This window comes from Pseudorasbora parva, chromosome 16 (genome assembly GCF_024679245.1).
Source record: "Pseudorasbora parva isolate DD20220531a chromosome 16, ASM2467924v1, whole genome shotgun sequence".
NCBI lineage: Eukaryota > Metazoa > Chordata > Actinopteri > Cypriniformes > Gobionidae > Pseudorasbora > Pseudorasbora parva.
Genome location: NC_090187.1, coordinates 77,280 through 99,643, shown reverse-complemented (window position 1 = coordinate 99,643; position 22,364 = coordinate 77,280). Strand labels below are relative to the sequence as shown.

Below are 22,364 nucleotides of genomic sequence, written 5' to 3'. Positions count from 1 at the left end.
CGCCCATGTAGCCCAGCTGACCCCCATGTGGGACCCACATTCAGCCCATCAAGCTGCCCACCCGGAGCCCATGCCCAGATGACGCCCATGTAGCCCAGCTGAACCCCATGTGGGACCCACATTCAGCCCATCAAGCTGCCCAGCCGGAGCCCATGCCCAGATGATGCCCATGTAGCGCAGCTGAACCCCATGTGGGACCCACATTCAGCCCATCAAGCTGCCCAGCCGGAGCCCATGCCCAGATGACGCCCATGTAGCCCAGCTGAACCCCATGTGGGACCCACATTCAGCCTATCAAGCTGCCCAGCCGGAGCCCATGCCCAGATGATGCCCATGTAGCCCAGCTGAACCCCATGTGGGACCCACATTCAGCCCATCAAGCTGCCCACCCGGAGCCCATGCCCAGATGATGCCCATGTAGCCCAGCTGAACCCCATGTGGGACCCACATTCAGCCTATCAAGCTGCCCAGCCGGAGCCCATGCCCAGATGACGCCCATGTAGCCCAGCTGAACCCCATGTGGGACCCACATTCAGCCCATCAAGCTGCCCAGCCGGAGCCCATGCCCAGATGACGCCCATGTAGCCCAGCTGAACCCCATGTGGGACCCACATTCAGCCCATCAAGCTGCCCAGCCGGAGCCCATGCCCAGATGATGCCCATGTAGCCCAGCTGACCCCCATGTGGGACCCACATTCAGCCCATCAAGCTGCCCAGCCGGAGCCCATGCCCAGATGATGCCCATGTAGCCCAGCTGAACCCCATGTGGGACCCACATTCAGCCCATCAAGCTGCCCAGCCGGAGCCCATGCCCAGATGATGCCCATGTAGCCCAGCTGAACCCCATGTGGGACCCACATTCAGCCCATCAAGCTGCCCACCCTGAGCCCATGCCCAGATGATGCCCATGTAGCCCAGCTGAACCCCATGTTGGCTGGATATCTATAGTTATGTAAAATCTATAGAACATGAGTCCACCCACCCACACACAAATGTTTTAATTAATGTCACTTTTATTTAATTGAAATGTACTTGACTTTTCCTTTTTTTGTGTTTGTATTGTGTGATTTAATTTGTTCCGCTATCTTGGCCAGGTCTCTCTTGAAAAAGAGATTATATAAATGAGACTAACCTGGTTAAATAAAGGTTAAAGTATTAAAGTTAAAGTAATGACTCTCTGCGGAACAAAAGTGGTCGTTTCTAAATGTGTGGATGTTTTCAAACGGATTGTGTTTATAAATCCCGCACTGAGACCGATCCCTCCACCGACCCAGATCCAGCGGCGCTCAGCGCTCGTTAAGCCCGACGAGAGCAGCCTTTCCTCGGCTAACCCTCCTGTCGTCGGCCGCGGGCTCTGGGGCCCTCTAGTGGACAAACAGCAGGTATACTCCTCTTGTGTAGATCTGACGGCGATCTCTGGTCATTTGCTCCGCCAATCGGTGTGGCTCAGAGGTGGACAAGAACTTCATTACTGGAGTAAAAGTAACAGTACTGCTGGTCAAACATTACTGCGTTACAAGTGGAAGTTTTAAAAACAGATTTTTACTGGAGTAAAAGTACAGACGTATTTGTAAATGTACTTAAGTATCAAAAGTAATTTCCTTCTTTATGTCGCCGCATTATTGTATTATAGTTGTATAAATGCACATTATGCCATCATGGTTTAAGCCAGTCAGTGACGCTCCATCTGACACACTAGCAGACGACTAACTTAAACTCATTTAAACCTTGTAGAAAAGTTACAAAGCCCTTTGCAAAGCTGCTGTCACTTTTAGGCCGAATGCGCGGATCCTTTACACTGTTTATTTGAATACTCGCCAAAATTAACATTTTTAGATCCGTCATCTTTCATTTTGCTATAAACTATAAATCAGTGTTCAAAAAATGCTGTGAAATCATTTAAGTTATTTAAGAATCTACATTTATGAATAAAGTACTTGGCCAAAATTACAATAATATTAATACAAAATAAATTTAAATAAAATCACAATTCCACAAAATAAAATCAAAAGCCAGGTAACTACATATTTTAAATTTAACCATAAAGGTCATCTCAGATTGTTTTTGGACAATTTGCATAAATAAAGCAAATGTTCTAATGCCTCTATATCTGATTCACAAAATGTGCACGTGTGTCATTCCAGCTGAAATCTGTCTGAGAAACTCATTGCAGCGATAAATATCATCAATCATTTTAAAATGAACTTCTTTAGCCTTCGGTAGAAGTGGAAAAGAAAGAACCATTGCTCTAATTCGAAGCCCTTGATCTTTAGCAAAAGCAAGCGGTCTCTTTTTTACTTTAGAAGGGAAATCTGTGTATGTTCTTAAAACCTTAACACGAGCACCTGATCTTGGAGTCAGTGAATAACACACCGCACCTTTACTCAGCTTTCCCCACAGACATGCACAACGCATGAGATGATGTTACTGTATTTTCCAAAGAAAATGTCCATTTCCATCCATAATATGTACAATGGACCAGACACCTTTATCCATCCAGTCTTGAAAAAACACAGATTTTCCCTTAGTAAGGATATACATATTATTCCACAAAGAAAATTTGTGTTTTTAAATGAATTTCCAATAAAACAATACCTGACTATGAAAAGATGAACACTTCAGTTTAGATGGCTCAGAATCACACTTTAAAAGGAAATCAATGCCTCCAAAAGAATCAAATACTTTAGAAGAAACACTAACCCAACAGAACGTCTGAGGAACGCTGAAGCCATCTTAACTTAAGAGCATTCATAACATCGAAATGAATTACGCTCAACCGTCCCTCACCGATCGGCTTCACAGCATCTGACTTTCTTATAATGGTGTTTGTTTCTCCAAATAAATTTATCCTGAATTTGATTTATGTCCCTTATCCATCTATCAGATATAGCCTACTTAAAGAAAATGCTGGATAAATCAGCCTGGAAAGTGCTTCTGACTTCTGCAGGAGAATTATGCCAAATAAAGATTACTTTGTAACCCATGGGCGTCGGAACCATTGTGTGTGTGTGTGTGTGTGTGTGTGTGTGTGTGTGTGTGTGTGTGTGTGTGTGTGTGTGTGTGCGTGTGTGTGTGTGTGTGTGTGTGTGTGTGTGGGACAAGACCCTTTTTAAGACCAATGATATTGGACCCGCTCACTTTTATCAGCTCTAATTCAGCACATGTCTGTTTACCTAACCCTAACCGAGAAACTTATTAAGAAACTTATAGTTAAACACATGTTAAACGCTTTATTTCCCCTTTTCTAATATATATATATATATATATATTTTTTTTTTTTTATTGAAAATAAATGCCTTTCTGATCTGATATGTGTTGGGGAAAGGGAGTAGAGCGAGTGTGGCGAAAGCCGGACTCGAACCTCTGCATCAAATCTAAGTGCTGTGTGTCTTACCCGACTCTATAGCCACGGTAAACACTTCAGTGATGTCTGTAATTTAGTCTGGCCCAATCAATCGTTTAGTAAACGGCCCTTTTTCTGTCTGGATACGGCGCATAAAAAACATGCAACTTCATTATCATTATCTGTGAAACTGTTGATGTCTATGGCAGTTAAATGAATATAGCCTTTTTATTAGACTTGGTATTGACTGGTTTGAGGTCTTTTTTGGTATAGGAAAGGGATATGGCCTCAAACGCACCCTAATGCAGGAAATCACATCTATGACATCATTTTTTTTGGGTGGGGCCCAGACCCCAGACCCCCCACAAACCAATTTCCCCACCTATCATATTTTGTCTTATCCGCTACTGACCTACCCACTTTTTATTTGCTTCCGACGCCCATGTTGTAACCACATATTTAATATGTGTGTGTGTTTGCGTGCGTGCGTGTGTGATCCTTGATGTGAGTGTGTGGGTCAACGCATCGATCGCTCGTTCTTACGCAATGGCGTCACTCGGCATGGCCCCGCCCCCGCAGGCGCGAGCGCGTGCGCGTGCGCTCTCCCGTTCCCGTGCTCTCTCTCGTCAGTGACGGTCGTGTCTCGGTTCACGCGCTGTATAAAAGCTGTCGGTGTTTTCTCGGACCATGTCTGTGTCACCGGACAAACGGCGGAAGATGGAGTCCGCGCTGGAGCAGATCAAGAAGTACACGGTGGTCGTGGCGGACACGGGCGACTTCAACGGTGAGTTTATCGGTGTTTCCGCGAGTGTCGGTAAATCATTAATCCTCGACCTGTGGAGTCTAGACTCATATTCACTTCATAATTCTCCACAACAGAGACGCTTATGTGGGGAATGTTTGCTAGTGAGGGTTAATCTGCTTTGAGGAACTGCTTTCGCGGACCGTTGTGTTAGTTTATTGATAATGATATGCAGGAGTTGGGTTAGTCTGATCAGGGTCACGTATGTGATCATCCTCGCGGTAATTAGTTTAATGTAAACCAAGTCTACTGGGTCGGAAAAATACTCGCGTGGGCTCGTCATGCTGAGACCCGGAAGCGACGTTATGATTGGCTGGACGAACACGGCTCATCTTATGAATATTAATCGTTCTACTTGACAGTCAGAGACAGCCTACCTGATTGGCCGAGAGGCAGAGCTTAGTAATGAGCACTACTTTACATATTAATGTGACTAATTCATATTCATGGTTTGTCTGGTTGTGTATTTGTGGAAGTTCTGGTGATGAAAACACAGGAAGGATTCAGACGTCAGTTATAGTGGTTTAACACGAGAATATGTAATCTTATAACACATGTATTTAATGACATACAACACCAAAACCAATTTCCAGTCACTAATATTGATGTATTATTTTAACTCTTTATTATAATAGTGTGTTATTTAGATTTTCACATATAGACTTTCTGAGATGTGTCCACACACAGAAGAGGTAGAGTTAGGTAAGAAGGGTTAGGGTTAAGGTTGGGGTTAGTTAGGTTAGAGTTGGGGTTAGTTAGGTTAGAGTTAGGGTTGGGGCTAGTTAGGTTAGAGTTAGGGTTGGGGCTAGTTAGGTTAGAGTTAGGGTTGGGGCTAGTTAGGTTAGAGTTAGGGTTGGGGCTAGTTAGGTTAGAGTTAGGGTTAGAGTTAGGGTTGGGGCTAGTTAGGTTAGAGTTAGGGTTGGGGCTAGTTAGGTTAGAGTTAGGGTTAGAGTTAGGGTTGGGGCTAGTTAGGTTAGAGTTGGGGTTAGTTAGGTTAGAGTTGGGGTTAGTTAGGGTTAGAGTTGGGGTTAGTTAGGTTAGAGTTGGGGTTAGTTAGGTCAGAGTTGGGTAAGAAGGGTTAGGGTTAGGGTTGGGGTTAGTTAGGTTAGGGTTGGGGTTAGTTAGGTTAGGGTTAGAGTTAGGGTTAGTTAGGTTAGAGTTAGGGTTAGTTAGGTTAGGGTTAGGTAAGAAGGGTTATAGCTGAAGGCCGGAGTCCAGCTTCAGATCCATTGGGCTGGACGTGAGATCTGTTGCCTCAGACTCTTGTGAAACGCAGAGATTTCAGTGTTTGCTTTACACAAGGAAGCCACGCTGATGAAACTCCCTTTGTGTGTTTCTGCGCTGTCATCATGATCCGGCAGTTGATCCACACACACACACACACACACACACACACACACACACACACACACACACACACACACACACACACACACACACACACACACACACCATAACCCTATACCTGAGTTTTGCTCTGATGTAGAAGGACTGTTGATGAAAAGCTACCCCACCGTGTGTGTTTTTGAGTATGTTTGATTATATTTTGCCGTTTCACAGAGCAAGGGTTTTTGTGTGTTTTATCATCAAGTAAAGTCTTCATTTATAAAGAACTTTTTACAACACAGATTGTTTCAGAGCAGTTTCACAGTGATATCAGCTGATTAATGCGAGAGAGAGTGTGTGTGTGTGTGTGTGTGTGCGTGCGTGCGTGCGTGGGTGCTCGCGTTTATTACTCATCTCCTGTTCATTGGCTCCGATTATGTTCAGGCAAAGCTTCATAAACTCAAACTAGACTTTAGTGGCCGCAGGTCTCCAGAATGTGTTTTTGCCGAACGGAGCATCAGTCAGATGTGGAGCTGTATGTAATGGTAGCAGTCCTTTTAATTGACCCAACAGTCACTGATAACGGCTTCTAATTTCTGATTGATTATATATTGTTTATGTGAACATGCACAGGAGATCAAGTCTAACTTTAACAGCCATGTTTTCTCCTCGGCAGCAATTGAAGAGTACAAGCCTCAGGATGCCACGACTAACCCGTCTCTCATTCTGGCGGCCGCCAAGATGTCCACTTACCAGCATCTGCTGGACCAGGCCATAAAATACGGCACCGCTAACGGCGGGTGAGAATATGCTTCCTCAGGCCATGTTCCAGTTCTGCTCTGCCCCTGTTAGGGTTAGAAACAGGACAGCTGTGCACAAATATTACAGCTCTAATGCACATTATCATTCCAGGAGTGAGGAAGAGCAGGTGACCAATGCCATGGACAAGCTGTTCGTGAGCTTCGGTCTGGAGATCCTAAAGAAGGTTCCTGGCCGGGTCTCCACTGAAGTCGATGCCAGGTGAGAGTCATGTTGGTGTGACCCGCACGGGTGCCGGCACATGATCTTTGGGTTGTCATTAAACTTCAGTTCATATATTATCTTATGCACTTAGTGCAGAGTCCTGCAACGGGTCGGGTACCCGCGGGTATCCGCGGGTACCCGCATAAAAGTGGCTAAAACGGGTGGATTATGACATTTATAAAATTCACGGGCGGGGATGCGGGCGGATAATTAACTCTGTGCGGGCGGGTAGTAGCGCGGATGGGCGGATGAAAAATATGTGCAATATTTCTGTGGCAAAGTGAACGCGAGAGCAAGAGAGAGAGAGACCAGGGCGTGATTGTGAATGAGCGTCACCTGCGAGCCACACCGGTCTCGAGTCCTCTGAGGGAGCTCGGAAGCATATAAGGACGAGAGATCACCAGACCTGGATTTGACGTTGAGTTGTGTTTATGTTTTATTATGCGTGTGCGCATGGGAGATGTCCATGAAGGGCTACTCACGTTACTTTCGTTTTGTTTGGTTAAAGTCTTTTAAATGTTCGCTGGTTCCCGCCTCCTTCTTCCCCCATCCAACATATTGTAGGCTATTACAATTTCTATGTCCAAATTACCATTACACATACACGCAACAATGATATACCATTTGACCCATCACGTCACCACCACTGCGACATTGAAACTTTTGTTGATGCCTCTCGTAGCGCAGAAGGAGCGAGCGTTGCAGGAGTAGCAATGGATGAAGTAAAAGTAAAGCTGGTGAGTGGAGTAGCTATATGAAATTGTTGACAATGAGTCTTTAAAGGCACTTTTGCCTGTTTCATTAGCCCATTCATGACGCTGTTGATGTTGAGAGAGGTGTAGGATAAAAAAATAAAGCATTTTAATTTGAATGTTTTAGCGTGTGTGATTTATCGCGGGCACGGGTCGGGTAACGGGCCAAATATTAACGGGTCTGGGCGGGTACGGATTTAATTTTGAAATTTTCACGGGTCACGGGTCGGATCTGGTGCTAAACCTTGCGGGTACGGGCGGGGGCGGGTCTCCAAAAATGGACCCGTGCAGGACTCTGACTTAGTGACATTTTACAAATGCAATAAGGAGTTTAGTGGCTGTGAATGATCCAGATATTCAGCAGAAAACTGACCAACATAAGCGTGTCTACTCTCACTCTATATCCTCTATATCCGCTGCCATTGGAGCGAAGATGTCCAAACAATCATTAGCTCCAATATTCTATTGTTGGTTTAGGGTACGGCGTGGGTACGGCGTGGGGACGGCGTGGGTACGGCATGGGTACGGTATGGGGACGGCGTGGGTACAGTATGGGGACGGCGTGGGTACAGTATGGGGACGGCGTGGGTACAGTATGGGGACGGCGTGGGTACAGTATGGGTTCATTATTGGTACAGTATGGGTTCATTATTGGTACGGTATGGGTTCGTTATTGGTACGGTATGGGTTCATTATTGGTACAGTATGGGTTCATTATTGGTACAGTATGGGTTCGTTATTGGTACGGTATGGGTTCGTTATTGGTACAGTATGGGTATAGTATGGGTTCGTTATTGGTACGGTATGGGTTCGTTATTGGTACAGTATGGGTTCGTTATTGGTACGGTATGGGTTTGTTATTGGTACGGTATGGGTTCGGTATTGGTACGGTATGGGTTTGTTATTGGTACAGTATGGGTACAGTATGGGTTCGTTATTGGTATGGGTACGGTATGGGTTCATTATTGGTACAGTATGGGTTCATTATTGGTACAGTATGGGTTCATTATTGGTACAGTATGGGTATAGTATGGGTTCATTATTGGTACAGTATGGGTTCATTATTGGTACAGTATGGGTACAGTATGGGTTCGGTATTGGTACGGTATGGGTTCGTTATTGGTACGGTATGGGTTCGGTATTGGTACGGTATGGGTTCGTTATTGGTACAGTATGGGTATAGTATGGGTTCGTTATTGGTACGGTATGGGTTCGTTATTGGTACAGTATGGGTTCGTTATTGGTACGGTATGGGTTTGTTATTGGTACGGTATGGGTTCGGTATTGGTACGGTATGGGTTTGTTATTGGTACAGTATGGGTACAGTATGGGTTCGTTATTGGTATGGGTACGGTATGGGTTCATTATTGGTACAGTATGGGTTCATTATTGGTACAGTATGGGTTCATTATTGGTACAGTATGGGTATAGTATGGGTTCATTATTGGTACAGTATGGGTTCATTATTGGTACAGTATGGGTACAGTATGGGTTCGGTATTGGTACGGTATGGGTTCGTTATTGGTACGGTATGGGTTCGGTATTGGTACGGTATGGGTTTGTTATTGGTACAGTATGGGTACAGTATGGGTTCGTTATTGGTATGGGTACGGTATGGGTTCATTATTGGTACAGTATGGGTTCATTATTGGTACAGTATGGGTTCATTATTGGTACAGTATGGGTATAGTATGGGTTCATTATTGGTACAGTATGGGTTCATTATTGGTACAGTATGGGTATAGTATGGGTTCGTTATTGGTACGGTATGGGTTCGTTATTGGTACAGTATGGGTTCGTTATTGGTACGGTATGGGTTTGTTATTGGTACAGTATGGGTACAGTATGGGTTCGGTATTGGTACAGTATGGGTTCGTTATTGGTACGGTATGGGTTTGTTATTGGTACAGTATGGGTACAGTATGGGTTCGTTATTGGAATGGGTATGGTATTGGTTCGTTATTGGTACGGTATGGGTACGGTATGGGTTCGGTATTGGTACGGTATGGGTTTGTTATTGGTACAGTATGGGTATGGTATGGGTTCGTTATTGGTACGGTATGGGTTCGGTATTGGTACGGTATGGGTTTGTTATTGGTACAGTATGGGTACAGTATGGGTTCGTTATTGGTATGGGTACGGTATTGGTTCGTTATTGGTATGGTATGGGTACGGTATGGGTTTGGTATTGGTACGGTATGGGTTTGTTATTGGTACGGTATGGGTTCGTTATTGGTACGGTATGGGTACGGTATGGGTTTGGTTTTGGTACGGTATGGGTTTGTTATTGGTACAGTATGGGTATGGTATGGGTTCGGTATTGGTACGGTATGGGTTTGTTATTGGTACAGTATGGGTATGGTATGGGTTTGTTATTGGTACGGTATGGGTTTGTTATTGGTACAGTATGGGTACGGTATGGGTTCGGTATTGGTACGGTATGGGTTTGTTATTGGTACGGTATGGGTTCGTTATTGGTACGGTATGGGTACGGTATGGGTTTGGTTTTGGTACGGTATGGGTTTGTTATTGGTACAGTATGGGTACAGTATGGGTTTGTTATTGGTACGGTATGGGTTTGTTATTGGTACAGTATGGGTTCATTATTGGTACAGTATGGGTTCATTATTGGTACAGTATGGGTATAGTATGGGTTCATTATTGGTACAGTATGGGTTCATTATTGGTACAGTATGGGTACAGTATGGGTTCGGTATTGGTACGGTATGGGTTCGGTATTGGTACGGTATGGGTTTGTTATTGGTACAGTATGGGTACAGTATGGGTTCGTTATTGGTATGGGTACGGTATGGGTTCATTATTGGTACAGTATGGGTTCATTATTGGTACAGTATGGGTTCATTATTGGTACAGTATGGGTATAGTATGGGTTCATTATTGGTACAGTATGGGTTCATTATTGGTACAGTATGGGTATAGTATGGGTTCGTTATTGGTACGGTATGGGTTCGTTATTGGTACAGTATGGGTTCGTTATTGGTACGGTATGGGTTTGTTATTGGTACAGTATGGGTACAGTATGGGTTCGGTATTGGTACAGTATGGGTTTGTTATGGGTATGGTATGGGTTCGTTATTGGTACGGTATGGGTTCGGTATTGGTACGGTATGGGTTTGTTATTGGTACGGTATGGGTTCGGTATTGGTACAGTATGGGTTCGTTATTGGTACGGTATGGGTTTGTTATTGGTACAGTATGGGTACAGTATGGGTTCGTTATTGGAATGGGTATGGTATTGGTTCGTTATTGGTACGGTATGGGTACGGTATGGGTTCGGTATTGGTACGGTATGGGTTTGTTATTGGTACAGTATGGGTATGGTATGGGTTCGTTATTGGTACGGTATGGGTTCGGTATTGGTACGGTATGGGTTTGTTATTGGTACAGTATGGGTACAGTATGGGTTCGTTATTGGTATGGGTACGGTATTGGTTCGTTATTGGTATGGTATGGGTACGGTATGGGTTTGGTATTGGTACGGTATGGGTTTGTTATTGGTACGGTATGGGTTCGTTATTGGTACGGTATGGGTACGGTATGGGTTTGGTTTTGGTACGGTATGGGTTTGTTATTGGTACAGTATGGGTATGGTATGGGTTCGGTATTGGTACGGTATGGGTTTGTTATTGGTACAGTATGGGTATGGTATGGGTTTGTTATTGGTACGGTATGGGTTTGTTATTGGTACAGTATGGGTACGGTATGGGTTCGGTATTGGTACGGTATGGGTTTGTTATTGGTACGGTATGGGTTCGTTATTGGTACGGTATGGGTACGGTATGGGTTTGGTTTTGGTACGGTATGGGTTTGTTATTGGTACAGTATGGGTACAGTATGGGTTTGTTATTGGTACGGTATGGGTTTGTTATTGGTACAGTATGGGTTTGTTATTGGTACAGTATGGGTTTGTTATTGGTACAGTATGGGTTTGTTATTGGTACAGTATGGGTACGGTATGGGTTTGTTATTGGTACGGTATGGGTTTGTTATTGGTACAGTATGGGTTTGTTATTGGTACAGTATGGGTTTGTTATTGGTACGGTATGGGTTTGTTATTGGTACGGTATGGGTTCGTTATTGGTACGGTATGGGTACGGTATGGGTTTGGTTTTGGTACGGTATGGGTTTGTTATTGGTACAGTATGGGTATGGTATGGGTTTGTTATTGGTACGGTATGGGTTTGTTATTGGTACAGTATGGGTTTGTTATTGGTACAGTATGGGTTTGTTATTGGTACGGTATGGGTTTGTTATTGGTACAGTATGGGTTTGTTATTGGTACGGTATGGGTTTGTTATTGGTACGGTATGGGTTCGTTATTGGTACGGTATGGGTACGGTATGGGTTTGGTTTTGGTACGGTATGGGTTTGTTATTGGTACAGTATGGGTATGGTATGGGTTTGTTATTGGTACGGTATGGGTTTGTTATTGGTACAGTATGGGTACAGTATGGGTTTGTTATTGGTATAGTATGGGTTTGTTATTGGTACAGTATGGGTACGGTATGGGTTTGTTATTGGTACGGTATGGGTTTGTTATTGGTACAGTATGGGTTTGTTATTGGTACAGTATGGGTACGGTATGGGTTTGTTATTGGTACGGTATGGGTTTGTTATTGGTACAGTATGGGTTTGTTATTGGTACAGTATGGGTTTGTTATTGGTACGGTATGGGTTTGTTATTGGTACAGTATGGGTTCGGTATGGGTTTGTTATTGGTACAGTATGGGTTTGTTATGCGTACAGTATGGGTTCGTTATTGGTACGGTATGGGTTTGTTATTGGTACAGTATGGGTACAGTATGGGTTCGTTATTGGTACAGTATGGGTTTGTTATTGGTACAGTATGGGTTTGTTATGCGTACAGTATGGGTTCGTTATTGGTACGGTATGGGTTTGTTATTGGTACAGTATGGGTACGGTATGGGTTTGTTATTGGTACGGTATGGGTTTGTTATTGGTACAGTATGGGTTCGGTATGGGTTTGTTATTGGTACAGTATGGGTTTGTTATTGGTACAGTATGGGTTTGTTATTGGTACAGTATGGGTACGGTATGGGTTTGTTATTGGTACGGTATGGGTTTGTTATTGGTACAGTATGGGTTTGTTATTGGTACAGTATGGGTACGGTATGGGTTCGTTATTGGTACAGTATGGGTTTGTTATTGGTACAATATGGGTACGGTATGGGTTTGTTATTGGTACGGTATGGGTTTGTTATTGGTACAGTATGGGTTTGTTATTGGTACAGTATGGGTACGGTATGGGTTTGTTATTGGTACGGTATGGGTTTGTTATTGGTACAGTATGGGTTTGTTATTGGTACGGTATGGGTATAGTATGGGTTCGTTATTGGTACGGTATGGGTTTGTTATTGGTACAGTATGGGTACGGTATGGGTTTGTTATTGGTACGGTATGGGTTTGTTATTGGTACAGTATGGGTTCGGTATGGGTTTGTTATTGGTACAGTATGGGTTTGTTATGCGTACAGCAGGGGTCGCCAACTGGCGGACTCCGGTCCGGATCCGGACCGCGAGATGCATCCATCCGGACCGCGAAGCCGTTTGACACACTGAAATAACTAAATGCCAAATGCGATTTAAAATAAATAAATAAATAATCACATTTATATCAGGCAGCTCAGTAGAACCGTTTTTCCTATGTTGCCACGGTTGCGTTGACAGTTAAAGGGGTCGCACACCGGACTGAAGCTCATGGGCGCGTCTCAGGATCTCACAGCGGACGCACACATTACGCGCGAGCTCAGTTTTGAATCGACTCCTGACAGAAGAACTTCACGATGAGTGTATCTCTTGTAGCACAGGGTGAAATCAGTATGTACATGGAGGATTTGAGGGAAATATAATATAAATGTAATACATCGTGCAGCTCTTCTGTCAGAAGTCGATTCAAAACTGAGCTTGCGCGTATGTGAGCGTCCAGTGTGAGATCCTAAGACGCGCCCATGAGCTTCAGTCCGGTGTGCGGCTACGTTTACTCACTACATGTTTAGACGCGCAGTGAAGAGACTGAAGAAAACGGCGCGCAAAACAGAGGCTGAATCAGAAATTGGCCCCTTAACCCTCATCCACTATTCCCTACGTTAGTCCACTATTACAGTTCACTTGAAGGAGTGAATGAAAACGAGTGCGTGAAGTCGGACAGCTGTTGTGTGTACATCGGCTGTACACCCGTTATTGCGGTGCAACATGTGAGTACACTCAAACATGTCCACTGTGGTTTCGGACGCCACTACAAATGGCTGTCCCCTCAAATAATGCCCTATTTAGGGTATAGGGGCGATTTCTCAGCAGTCTGAGGTAAGGGCGCAGAAAATAAATGAGCCAATTTCTCACATGCACTGAAGTTCAGACAATGTAGCTATATTCACTTTTTTATTATTATTATTATTTTTTTTTTTTGGAACAAGGAATGTTTATGCTTCCATTCCATCTTTAAGTTCAACTCAGCTCAGCCTTTTGAGAGGTTATTTACGTTTTTCTGGATTTAAAGGAACAGTTGAAATAAAGAGATAAAATATTTTGTGGACTTTTTCATTTTTCCAACACTGGTGGCACCTTATTTTTGCCTGTTTGTGTTTCTGGATGATATTGCTAATGATTTTTTACCAGTGCAATTTGAAGCACAGAGAGAGCAGTGCTGAAGATAGTCTCTACCTAACTAAATGTGGGCTATACATGTGAATGAACATAAAATTATGTTATGAGATTTCTGTTTTGTTTTTTAACCAGGAGGGTTTGTGTTCATTGATTGTTACTGTTTATCTCAGTTCAGCAGAAAAAGCACTTTAGTTGCTAGTAATGTTGAAATTAATGTATTTTCAGTGCAGATTTAGAGATGAAGGCATTTTTTTCATTTATTCATTATAATTTTGTCAGACATGGATAGAATTAGATATTTTGTACCAATGCAAACAGAATAACCTCAAAATTAAATACATGTTTTGAAGGATTACCTATGTTTGCTTTAAAAAAATGAAAAGATATACTTTATCTATATGAGAACATATTATATTTTGTTCAATAAAGACATTTTAATCTACACTCATTTCTTTAGTCTGGCAAAAAGACATCGATTCATGTTTTTAGGTATATAACTGTCCGGACCTCGGCCGGTGAGAAGGTTTTTTTTCTGGACCCCAAGCTATTTTAGTTGAAGACCCCTGGCGTACAGTATGGGTTCGTTATTGGTACGGTATGGGTTTGTTATTGGTACGGTATGGGTTTGTTATTGGTACAGTATGGGTTTGTTATTGGTACAGTATGGGTTCATTATTGGTACGGTATGGGTTCGGTATGGGTTTGTTATTGGTACAGTATGGGTTTGTTATTGGTACAGTATGGGTACGGTATGGGTTTGTTATTGGTACGGTATGGGTTTGTTATTGGTACAGTATGGGTTTGTTATTGGTACAGTATGGGTTCATTATTGGTACGGTATGGGTTTGTTATTGGTACAGTATGGGTTTGTTATTGGTACAGTATGGGTACGGTATGGGTTTGTTATTGGTACGGTATGGGTTTGTTATTGGTACAGTATGGGTTTGTTATTGGTACAGTATGGGTTTGTTATTGGTACGGTATGGGTTTGTTATTGGTACGGTATGGGTTCGTTATTGGTACGGTATGGGTACGGTATGGGTTTGGTTTTGGTACGGTATGGGTTTGTTATTGGTACAGTATGGGTATGGTATGGGTTTGTTATTGGTACGGTATGGGTTTGTTATTGGTACAGTATGGGTTTGTTATTGGTACGGTATGGGTTTGTTATTGGTACAGTATGGGTTTGTTATTGGTACAGTATGGGTTTGTTATTGGTACGGTATGGGTTTGTTATTGGTACGGTATGGGTTCGTTATTGGTACGGTATGGGTACGGTATGGGTTTGGTTTTGGTACGGTATGGGTTTGTTATTGGTACAGTATGGGTATGGTATGGGTTTGTTATTGGTACGGTATGGGTTTGTTATTGGTACAGTATGGGTACAGTATGGGTTTGTTATTGGTACAGTATGGGTTTGTTATTGGTACAGTATGGGTACGGTATGGGTTTGTTATTGGTACGGTATGGGTTTGTTATTGGTACAGTATGGGTTTGTTATTGGTACAGTATGGGTTTGTTATTGGTACAGTATGGGTATGGTATGGGTTTGTTATTGGTACGGTATGGGTTTGTTATTGGTACAGTATGGGTTCGGTATGGGTTTGTTATTGGTACAGTATGGGTTTGTTATGCGTACAGTATGGGTTCGTTATTGGTACGGTATGGGTTTGTTATTGGTACGGTATGGGTTTGTTATTGGTACAGTATGGGTTCGGTATGGGTTTGTTATTGGTACAGTATGGGTTTGTTATTGGTACAGTATGGGTTTGTTATTGGTACGGTATGGGTTTGTTATTGGTACGGTATGGGTTTGTTATTGGTACAGTATGGGTTCGTTATTGGTACGGTATGGGTTTGTTCAGTATGGGTACGGTATGGGTTCGGTATTGGTACGGTATGGTTTGTTATTGGTACAGTATGGGTTTGTTATTGGTACAGTATGGGTACAGTATGGGTTTGTTATTGGTACAGTATGGGTTTGTTATTGGTACATTATGGGTACGGTATGGGTTCGTTATTGGTACGGTATGGGTTTGTTATTGGTACAGTATGGGTACGGAATGGGTTCGGTATTGGTACGGTATGGGTTTGTTATTGGTACAGTATTGGTACGGTATGGGTTCGGTATTGGTACGGTATGGGTTTTTTATTGGTACAGTATGGGTTCGTTATTGGTACGGTATGGGTTTGTTATTGGTACAGTATGGGTACGGTATGGGTTCGGTATTGGTACGGTATGGGTTTTTTATTGGTACAGTATGGGTTCGGTATTGGTACGGTATGGGTTTGTTATTGGTACAGTATGGGTACGGTATGGGTTCGGTATTGGTACGGTATGGGTTTGTTATTGGTACAGTATGGGTACGGTATGGGTTCGGTATTGGTACGGTATGGGTTTTTTATTGGTACAGTATGGGTTCGTTATTGGTACGGTATGGGTTTGTTATTAGTACAGTATGGGTGCAGTATGGGTTCGTTATTGGTACGGTATGGGTTCCTTCGGTATGGGTACGATATGGGTTTGGTATGACAATGGTATGTCAAGACAAGTCGCCTTCCTTTATAAAGCACTTTTTACAACACAGATTGGTTCAAAGTAGCTTTACAGTGATGATAAGAAATGAATTTATTTTTTGAAGAAATTGTTTTTTGAAACTTAATAGTTTGGTGCCATTTAAAACAACACCATCTTCAACTAAAACAAGAGCAACAGCCTCTAGTGGCCGGTGAACGCAAACCATGAAATGGAAATAGTTTTGGAACTATCATCACCAAACCACATCATCAGCAAACCCCAAAAGGTTAATCCATGAAAACTGCGACTGCATGTACACAAGCATTATGTGTTCAGCCCATAGGCAAGCGTGTTCGTATAGGACTGTGTGTATTATCTGTATGGAGGTGAAGGAGGCGTCACAGGGGAGAGTCTGGTCACATGCTCTCTGACCCTTAAGGGATTATTTGGTCATATTTAGGTGCAGGTCCACCATCTGATCTGGATCCGGCCCATATCCCGCTGCAGTAAACCTCGGGATAAACAGAGAGACTAACATTAGTGTAGATGCCACTCTTCTGATGATGTAACGAGTACATCAGGTGTTATGGGCTAATATGATCATACTTCCTGGTTCTAGTAAGAACTCGAGCTGCTGCGGTTTGGACCTGCTGGAGTTTGTTTATTAAGCGAGCAGGGCAACCACCCAGTAGAGCATTACAATAATCTAGCCTTAAGCTCAAGAACTAGCAATCATGTAATGTTTGATAAGTTCATTAGTAAACATTAACAAGCACATAATCTTATCTTTTTTCTAGCTTTGTGAATATATTAACTAATGATCTGTTTAGCATTATAATGTTTGTTAAGATCTCATTAATGAAAGCTGTTATAAAGTTGCCGCACAGAAATCCATTTCATTGTTTTTACATCTGGTACACATTGGACTCACAGCATTGCTAATCTTGTAAAGCACAAAATTATTTGCGTGTCATGTAATGCTTCTTTTGATTTTCAGGCTGTCGTTTGACAAAGAGGCGATGGTGTCTCGTGCGCGGAGGCTCATCTCTCTCTATGAAGAGGCAGGAGTCGGTAAAGAGCGCATTCTGATCAAGCTCTCGTCCACATGGGAAGGCATTCAGGCCGGACGGTGAGTGTTTGCTAAAGCTCAGGAGATGCATCGCTGGTGCTCCTGTGTGTCGGCATGATCAATCTGATGATCAAAATGATGGCTAATTCATCAGCCGCTCCTGTGTTCTTAATGAGCCGCTGAGAGAGCTGACGTGTGTGTGTGTGTGTTTGGCTGTTTGTCAGGGAGCTGGAGGAGAAGTACGGGATCCATTGCAACATGACTCTGCTGTTTTCATTCGCTCAGGCCGTGGCGTGTGCCGAGGCTCATGTCACTCTCATCTCCCCGTTTGTGGGACGAATCCTGGACTGGTACAAGGAAAACACAGACCGCAAAACCTACGAGCCCCATGAAGACCCAGGCATGTTCTCCGAGAGAAACATTCGCCATCTCGTATTGTTGAGTCTAAATGTCAGGGCAAAAAGGCCTAATTGGATTGAAATGTGTGCCCTCATATTCAATTCATATTTATTTATGTAAACAATATCTCACAATGCATATGGTTTTAAAATTAGTATTACAGAAAATGCATGTCTACATTATAATTCAGCGGGATCTGTTATCAGAGGAGACTGTCCAGTTATGGATTTCATGAATTGTACATATAAAGGTCACAGTTAGCTAACAATGTATTAATAAAGAATCTATTAATTTAACAATGAAGTAGAAAAAATGAGTAGTGAGGAAGTGAAGTTGAAGTTAGGAATACATGTTAAAATGATTAGGATATATAGAAAAAGAAATGTAGCATTTGTGGAGAAGAGCGAACCCTAGCTATAGTGACACACACACACACACACACACACACACACACTGTCGATTCGCCTGCTCAGGATCCAATCGCCACATGCAAGGGTTCAACAGTGGTTTAAGAAAAAGGCCAACAGCAGTGAGATCAGAAACTGGGCTGATGCTGACATTTCCTCAGCGTATGCTTTAGATGAGTCCGGCCTGAGTCCTGAGTTCCTGCTCAAGGCTTTGGGTCTCAGTCCAGCTTCTGTCCTAACCCTCTCTCTGTCTCTCCCTCAGGTGTGCTGAGTGTGACGAAGATCTACAACTACTATAAGAAGTTCAGCTACGATACAGTGGTGATGGGCGCCTCCTTCAGGAACACTGGGGAAGTGAAGGCTCTGGCCGGCTGCGATCTGCTCACCATCTCACCTGGGCTGCTGAGCGAGCTGAGCCAGGACCACAGCGCAGTCACATGTTCCCTCACACCGCAGGGAGGTGAGCACGGACGCACACACACACACACACACACACCACAGCGCAGTCACATGTTCCCTCACACCGCAGGGAGGTGAGCACGGACGCACACACACACACACACACACACACACACACACACACACACACACACACCACAGCGCAGTCACATGTTCCTTCACACCGCAGGGAGGTGAGCACGGACGCACACACACACACACACACACACACACACACCACAGCGCAGTCACATGTTCCCTCACACCGCAGGGAGGTGAGCACGGACGCACACACATACGCGCTTGAGCCGCCCGTTAAAGAGGTTTTCATCAAACCTGATCTTGTTTTCAGCAAAGGCCTGCGATCTGGAGCGGATCCACCTGGATGAGAAGAGCTACGGAGACACACATGCGCGCGCGCGCACACACACACACACGGACACACACGCTTGAGCCGCCCGTTAGAGATGTTTTCATCGAGCCTGATCTTGTTTTCAGCGAAGGCCTGCGATCTGGAGCGGATCCACCTGGATGAGAAGAGCTTCCGCTGGCAGCACAATGAGGACCGCATGGCTGTGGAGAAGCTCTCCGACGGGATTCGCAAATTTGCTGCCGATGCCGTTAAACTCGAGGCCATGATCAAGGTGCAAAAATCGCATTCATCCACTTTTCCCTCAGTTTTCCTTCATTTGAGTCTGAGTGATTGTGATCTTTAAAGGTGCCTCGTTTGCAGAATGCAGAAGAATGTGAATCTGCTTTAATGTCGGTTGTGTTGCTCTGCTGATGAGGTTGGCTGTATTAAACCCCTCGGGTTAGCAGCTGATCGTGGCTATTTATTCAGGCTCACTCTGCACACACACATCATGTTTTTCTGGTGTTTGTTTCAGGAGCGGATGTTTAATGTGAAGAACGGGCAGTAATGAAGCGGAGCGACGCTGTAGAGGACCAAAACCTTCACCCCACGCTGAGCTCTGATTGGCCGGTTTAGCTGCTCTTGGTTGGGACTGACTGTCGGCTGCTGTTTATAAGCCATGCACATCTAATAGAAAACTGATCCTAATGTGTGCTCAGATTAATCCCCAAACCCAGACTAACTCCAGCAGATTCTGCTTTCACTGTCGGACCAGTGGCTGTGAAGTTTCCTGTAGCTTCAATAGTTTGTAATCTAGCTCTGTACATTTCTATAAAACTTACATGAACGTGCTTCAGTATTTTCTATTCAGCCACCTGTACGTTCTGAGGATGAAACATGTTGATCTTGTATTAAAACATCTTTCCTCATTTGAGTGCTTCATTCTTGTGTGTGTGCGTATGTTTTTAAAGTGACAGGTATTACAGGAGAGAGTGAGATATGAGGACATTACCCATGTCCCCACTTTTCAAAATGCTTATAAATCATGCAGGTTTATTTGAGAAGGTAAAAATGCAGAATGTTTCCTGTGATGGGTAGGTTTAGGGGCAGTGGAGAGGGATAGAAAATACAGTTTGCACAGTATAAAACCATTACGCCTATGGAATGTCCCCACATTTCACAAAAGCAAAGTGTGTGAGTGTGTGAAAGAGTGAGAGTCTGTCTGATGTCAGATGAGGTGAATGTCCTTGTATGGGATCTTCTGTGCGTGACTAGAGCGCCTAACTAACCGTAACCCAGTCACAGGACTTCACCAAACCAGCAATGGCACCAGAGGAGTGTGTTTAGGTTGCCAGGGCAAAACAACCCTGCCCAGCGGTAATGGGACAGTGGATGGAGTTTGTTTTTCTAGAGTTGTCCAAGTGCTTTAGTTTCTGCATTTCAGCGACGATCGTGGCAGGTCCCCTATACGGTGCTGGAGAGAATTGGACCGGTTACTTAAAGTGTGCCGCAGCCGGGAAGAAGGAGAGCCAAGCAGCTGAACCACACCAGCCTCCTTAAGAAACGGGTCTGCACTAGAGACCATCTCGCTGGAGCACCTGAGAGGTCAGTTCCCTGATGTGTTCTCTTCTCTCCCCGGCAGACACTGTCCTGCAGCATGACATCTGCACGCCTCCAGGAGTCATCGTCAGGCAGCGGCTCTACCGGGTCTACCTAGTTTACCGGCCCTACTGAGTCTACCGGATCTACCTAGTCTACCGGGTCTACAGGCCCTATTGAGTCTACCGAGTCTACGGGCCCTACTGAGTCTTCCGGGTCTACGGGCCCTACTGAGTCTACCGAGTCTACGGGCCCTACTGAGTCTACCGGGTCTACAGGCCCTACTGAGTCTACCGAGTCTACGGGCCCTACTGAGTCTACCGGGTCTACGGGCCCTACTGAGTCTACCGGGTCTACGGGCCCTACTGAGTCTACTGGGTCTACGGGCCCTACTGAGTCTACCGGGTCTACAGGCCCTACTGAGTCTACTGGGTCTACGGGCCCTACTGAGTCTTCCGGGTCTACAGGCCCTATTGAGTCTACCGAGTCTACGGGCCCTACTGAGTCTTCCGGGTCTACGGGCCCTACTGAGTCTACCGAGTCTACGGGCCCTACTGAGTCTACCGGGTCTACAGGCCCTACTGAGTCTACCGAGTCTACGGGCCCTACTGAGTCTACCGAGTCTACGGGCCCTACTGAGTCTACCGGGTCTACGGGCCCTACTGAGTCTAGCGGGTCTACGGGCCCTACTGAGTCTACCGGGTCTACGGGCCCTACTGAGTCTACCGGGTCTACGGGCCCTACTGAGTCTACCGGGTCTACGGGCCCTACTGAGTTTACCGGGTCTACGGGCCCTACTGAGTCTACCGGGTCTACGGGCCCTATTGAGTCTACCGAGTCTACGGGCCCTACTGAGTCTTCCGGGTCTACGGGCCCTACTGAGTCTACCGGGTCTACGGGCCCTATTGAGTCCACCGGGTCTACGGGCCCTACTGAGTCCACCGGGTCTACGGGCCCTACTGAGTCTACCGGGTCTACGGGCCCTACTGAGTCTACCGGGTCTACGGGCCCTACTGAGTCTACCGGGTCTACGGGCCCTACTGAGTCTACCGGGTCTACGGGCCCTACTGAGTCTAAAGGGTCTACGGGCCCTACTGAGTCTACGGGCCCTACTGAGTCTACCGGGTCTACGGGCTCTACTGAGTCTACGGGCCCTACTGAGTCTAGCGGGTCTACGGGCCCTACTGAGTCTAGCGGGTCTACGGGCCCTACTGAGTCTACCTGGGTCTACGGGCCCTACTGAGTCTAGCGGGTCTACGGGCCCTACTGAGTCTAGCGGGTCTACGGGCCCTACTGAGTCTACGGGCCCTACTGAGTCTACGGGCCCTACTGTGTCTACGGGCCCTAAATTATTATATTTTTATAAAATGATTATAACCCACTTATTAAAAAAATGCATCTTGATCCGACAGAATTGGGTTGGGCTAAGGCCAATCTCAAATCTACCGTTTCTGTCAAAAATACTAGAAAAGGCAGAGTTATTTCAGTGGACAGAAAAGCTCCACAAGTAGTAACCTAGAATACTGTCTAACACTGCTCTACTGGGTGGCAATCTCTCTCTCTCTCTCTCTCCCGCTCTCTCTCTCTCTCTCTCTCTCTCTCTCTCTCTCTCTCTCTCTCTCTCTCTCTCTCTCTCTCTCTCTCTCTCTCTCGCGCTCTCTCTCTCTCGCGCTCTCTCGCTCTCTCTCTCTC

General features: G+C 44.8%; 1 protein-coding gene across 1 annotated transcript; it reads left to right on the top strand.

The window, feature by feature from the left end:
- Positions 1 to 3,912: 3,912 nt before the first annotated feature.
- On the top strand, positions 3,913 to 20,002 carry taldo1 (transaldolase 1). Its single transcript, XM_067419647.1, has 8 exons — positions 3,913 to 4,127; positions 6,148 to 6,271; positions 6,384 to 6,491; positions 17,406 to 17,537; positions 17,702 to 17,877; positions 18,546 to 18,743; positions 19,220 to 19,365; positions 19,609 to 20,002. The coding sequence occupies exons 1-8, from the start codon at positions 4,031 to 4,033 to the stop codon at positions 19,639 to 19,641; spliced, it is 1,014 nt and encodes a 337-aa protein (XP_067275748.1). The 5' UTR covers positions 3,913 to 4,030; the 3' UTR covers positions 19,642 to 20,002.
- Positions 20,003 to 22,364: the final 2,362 nt, after the last annotated feature.

Excerpts from the sequence above, each read along its gene's own strand:
- taldo1 (XM_067419647.1), top strand. The coding sequence starts at position 4,031 with ATGTCTGTGTCACCGGACAAACGGCGGAAGATGGAGTCCGCGCTGGAG. Across the intron at positions 4,128-6,147 it reads GGACACGGGCGACTTCAACG|CAATTGAAGAGTACAAGCCT; the intron begins GTGAGTTTATCG and ends TCTCCTCGGCAG. Across the intron at positions 6,272-6,383 it reads TACGGCACCGCTAACGGCGG|GAGTGAGGAAGAGCAGGTGA; the intron begins GTGAGAATATGC and ends TTATCATTCCAG.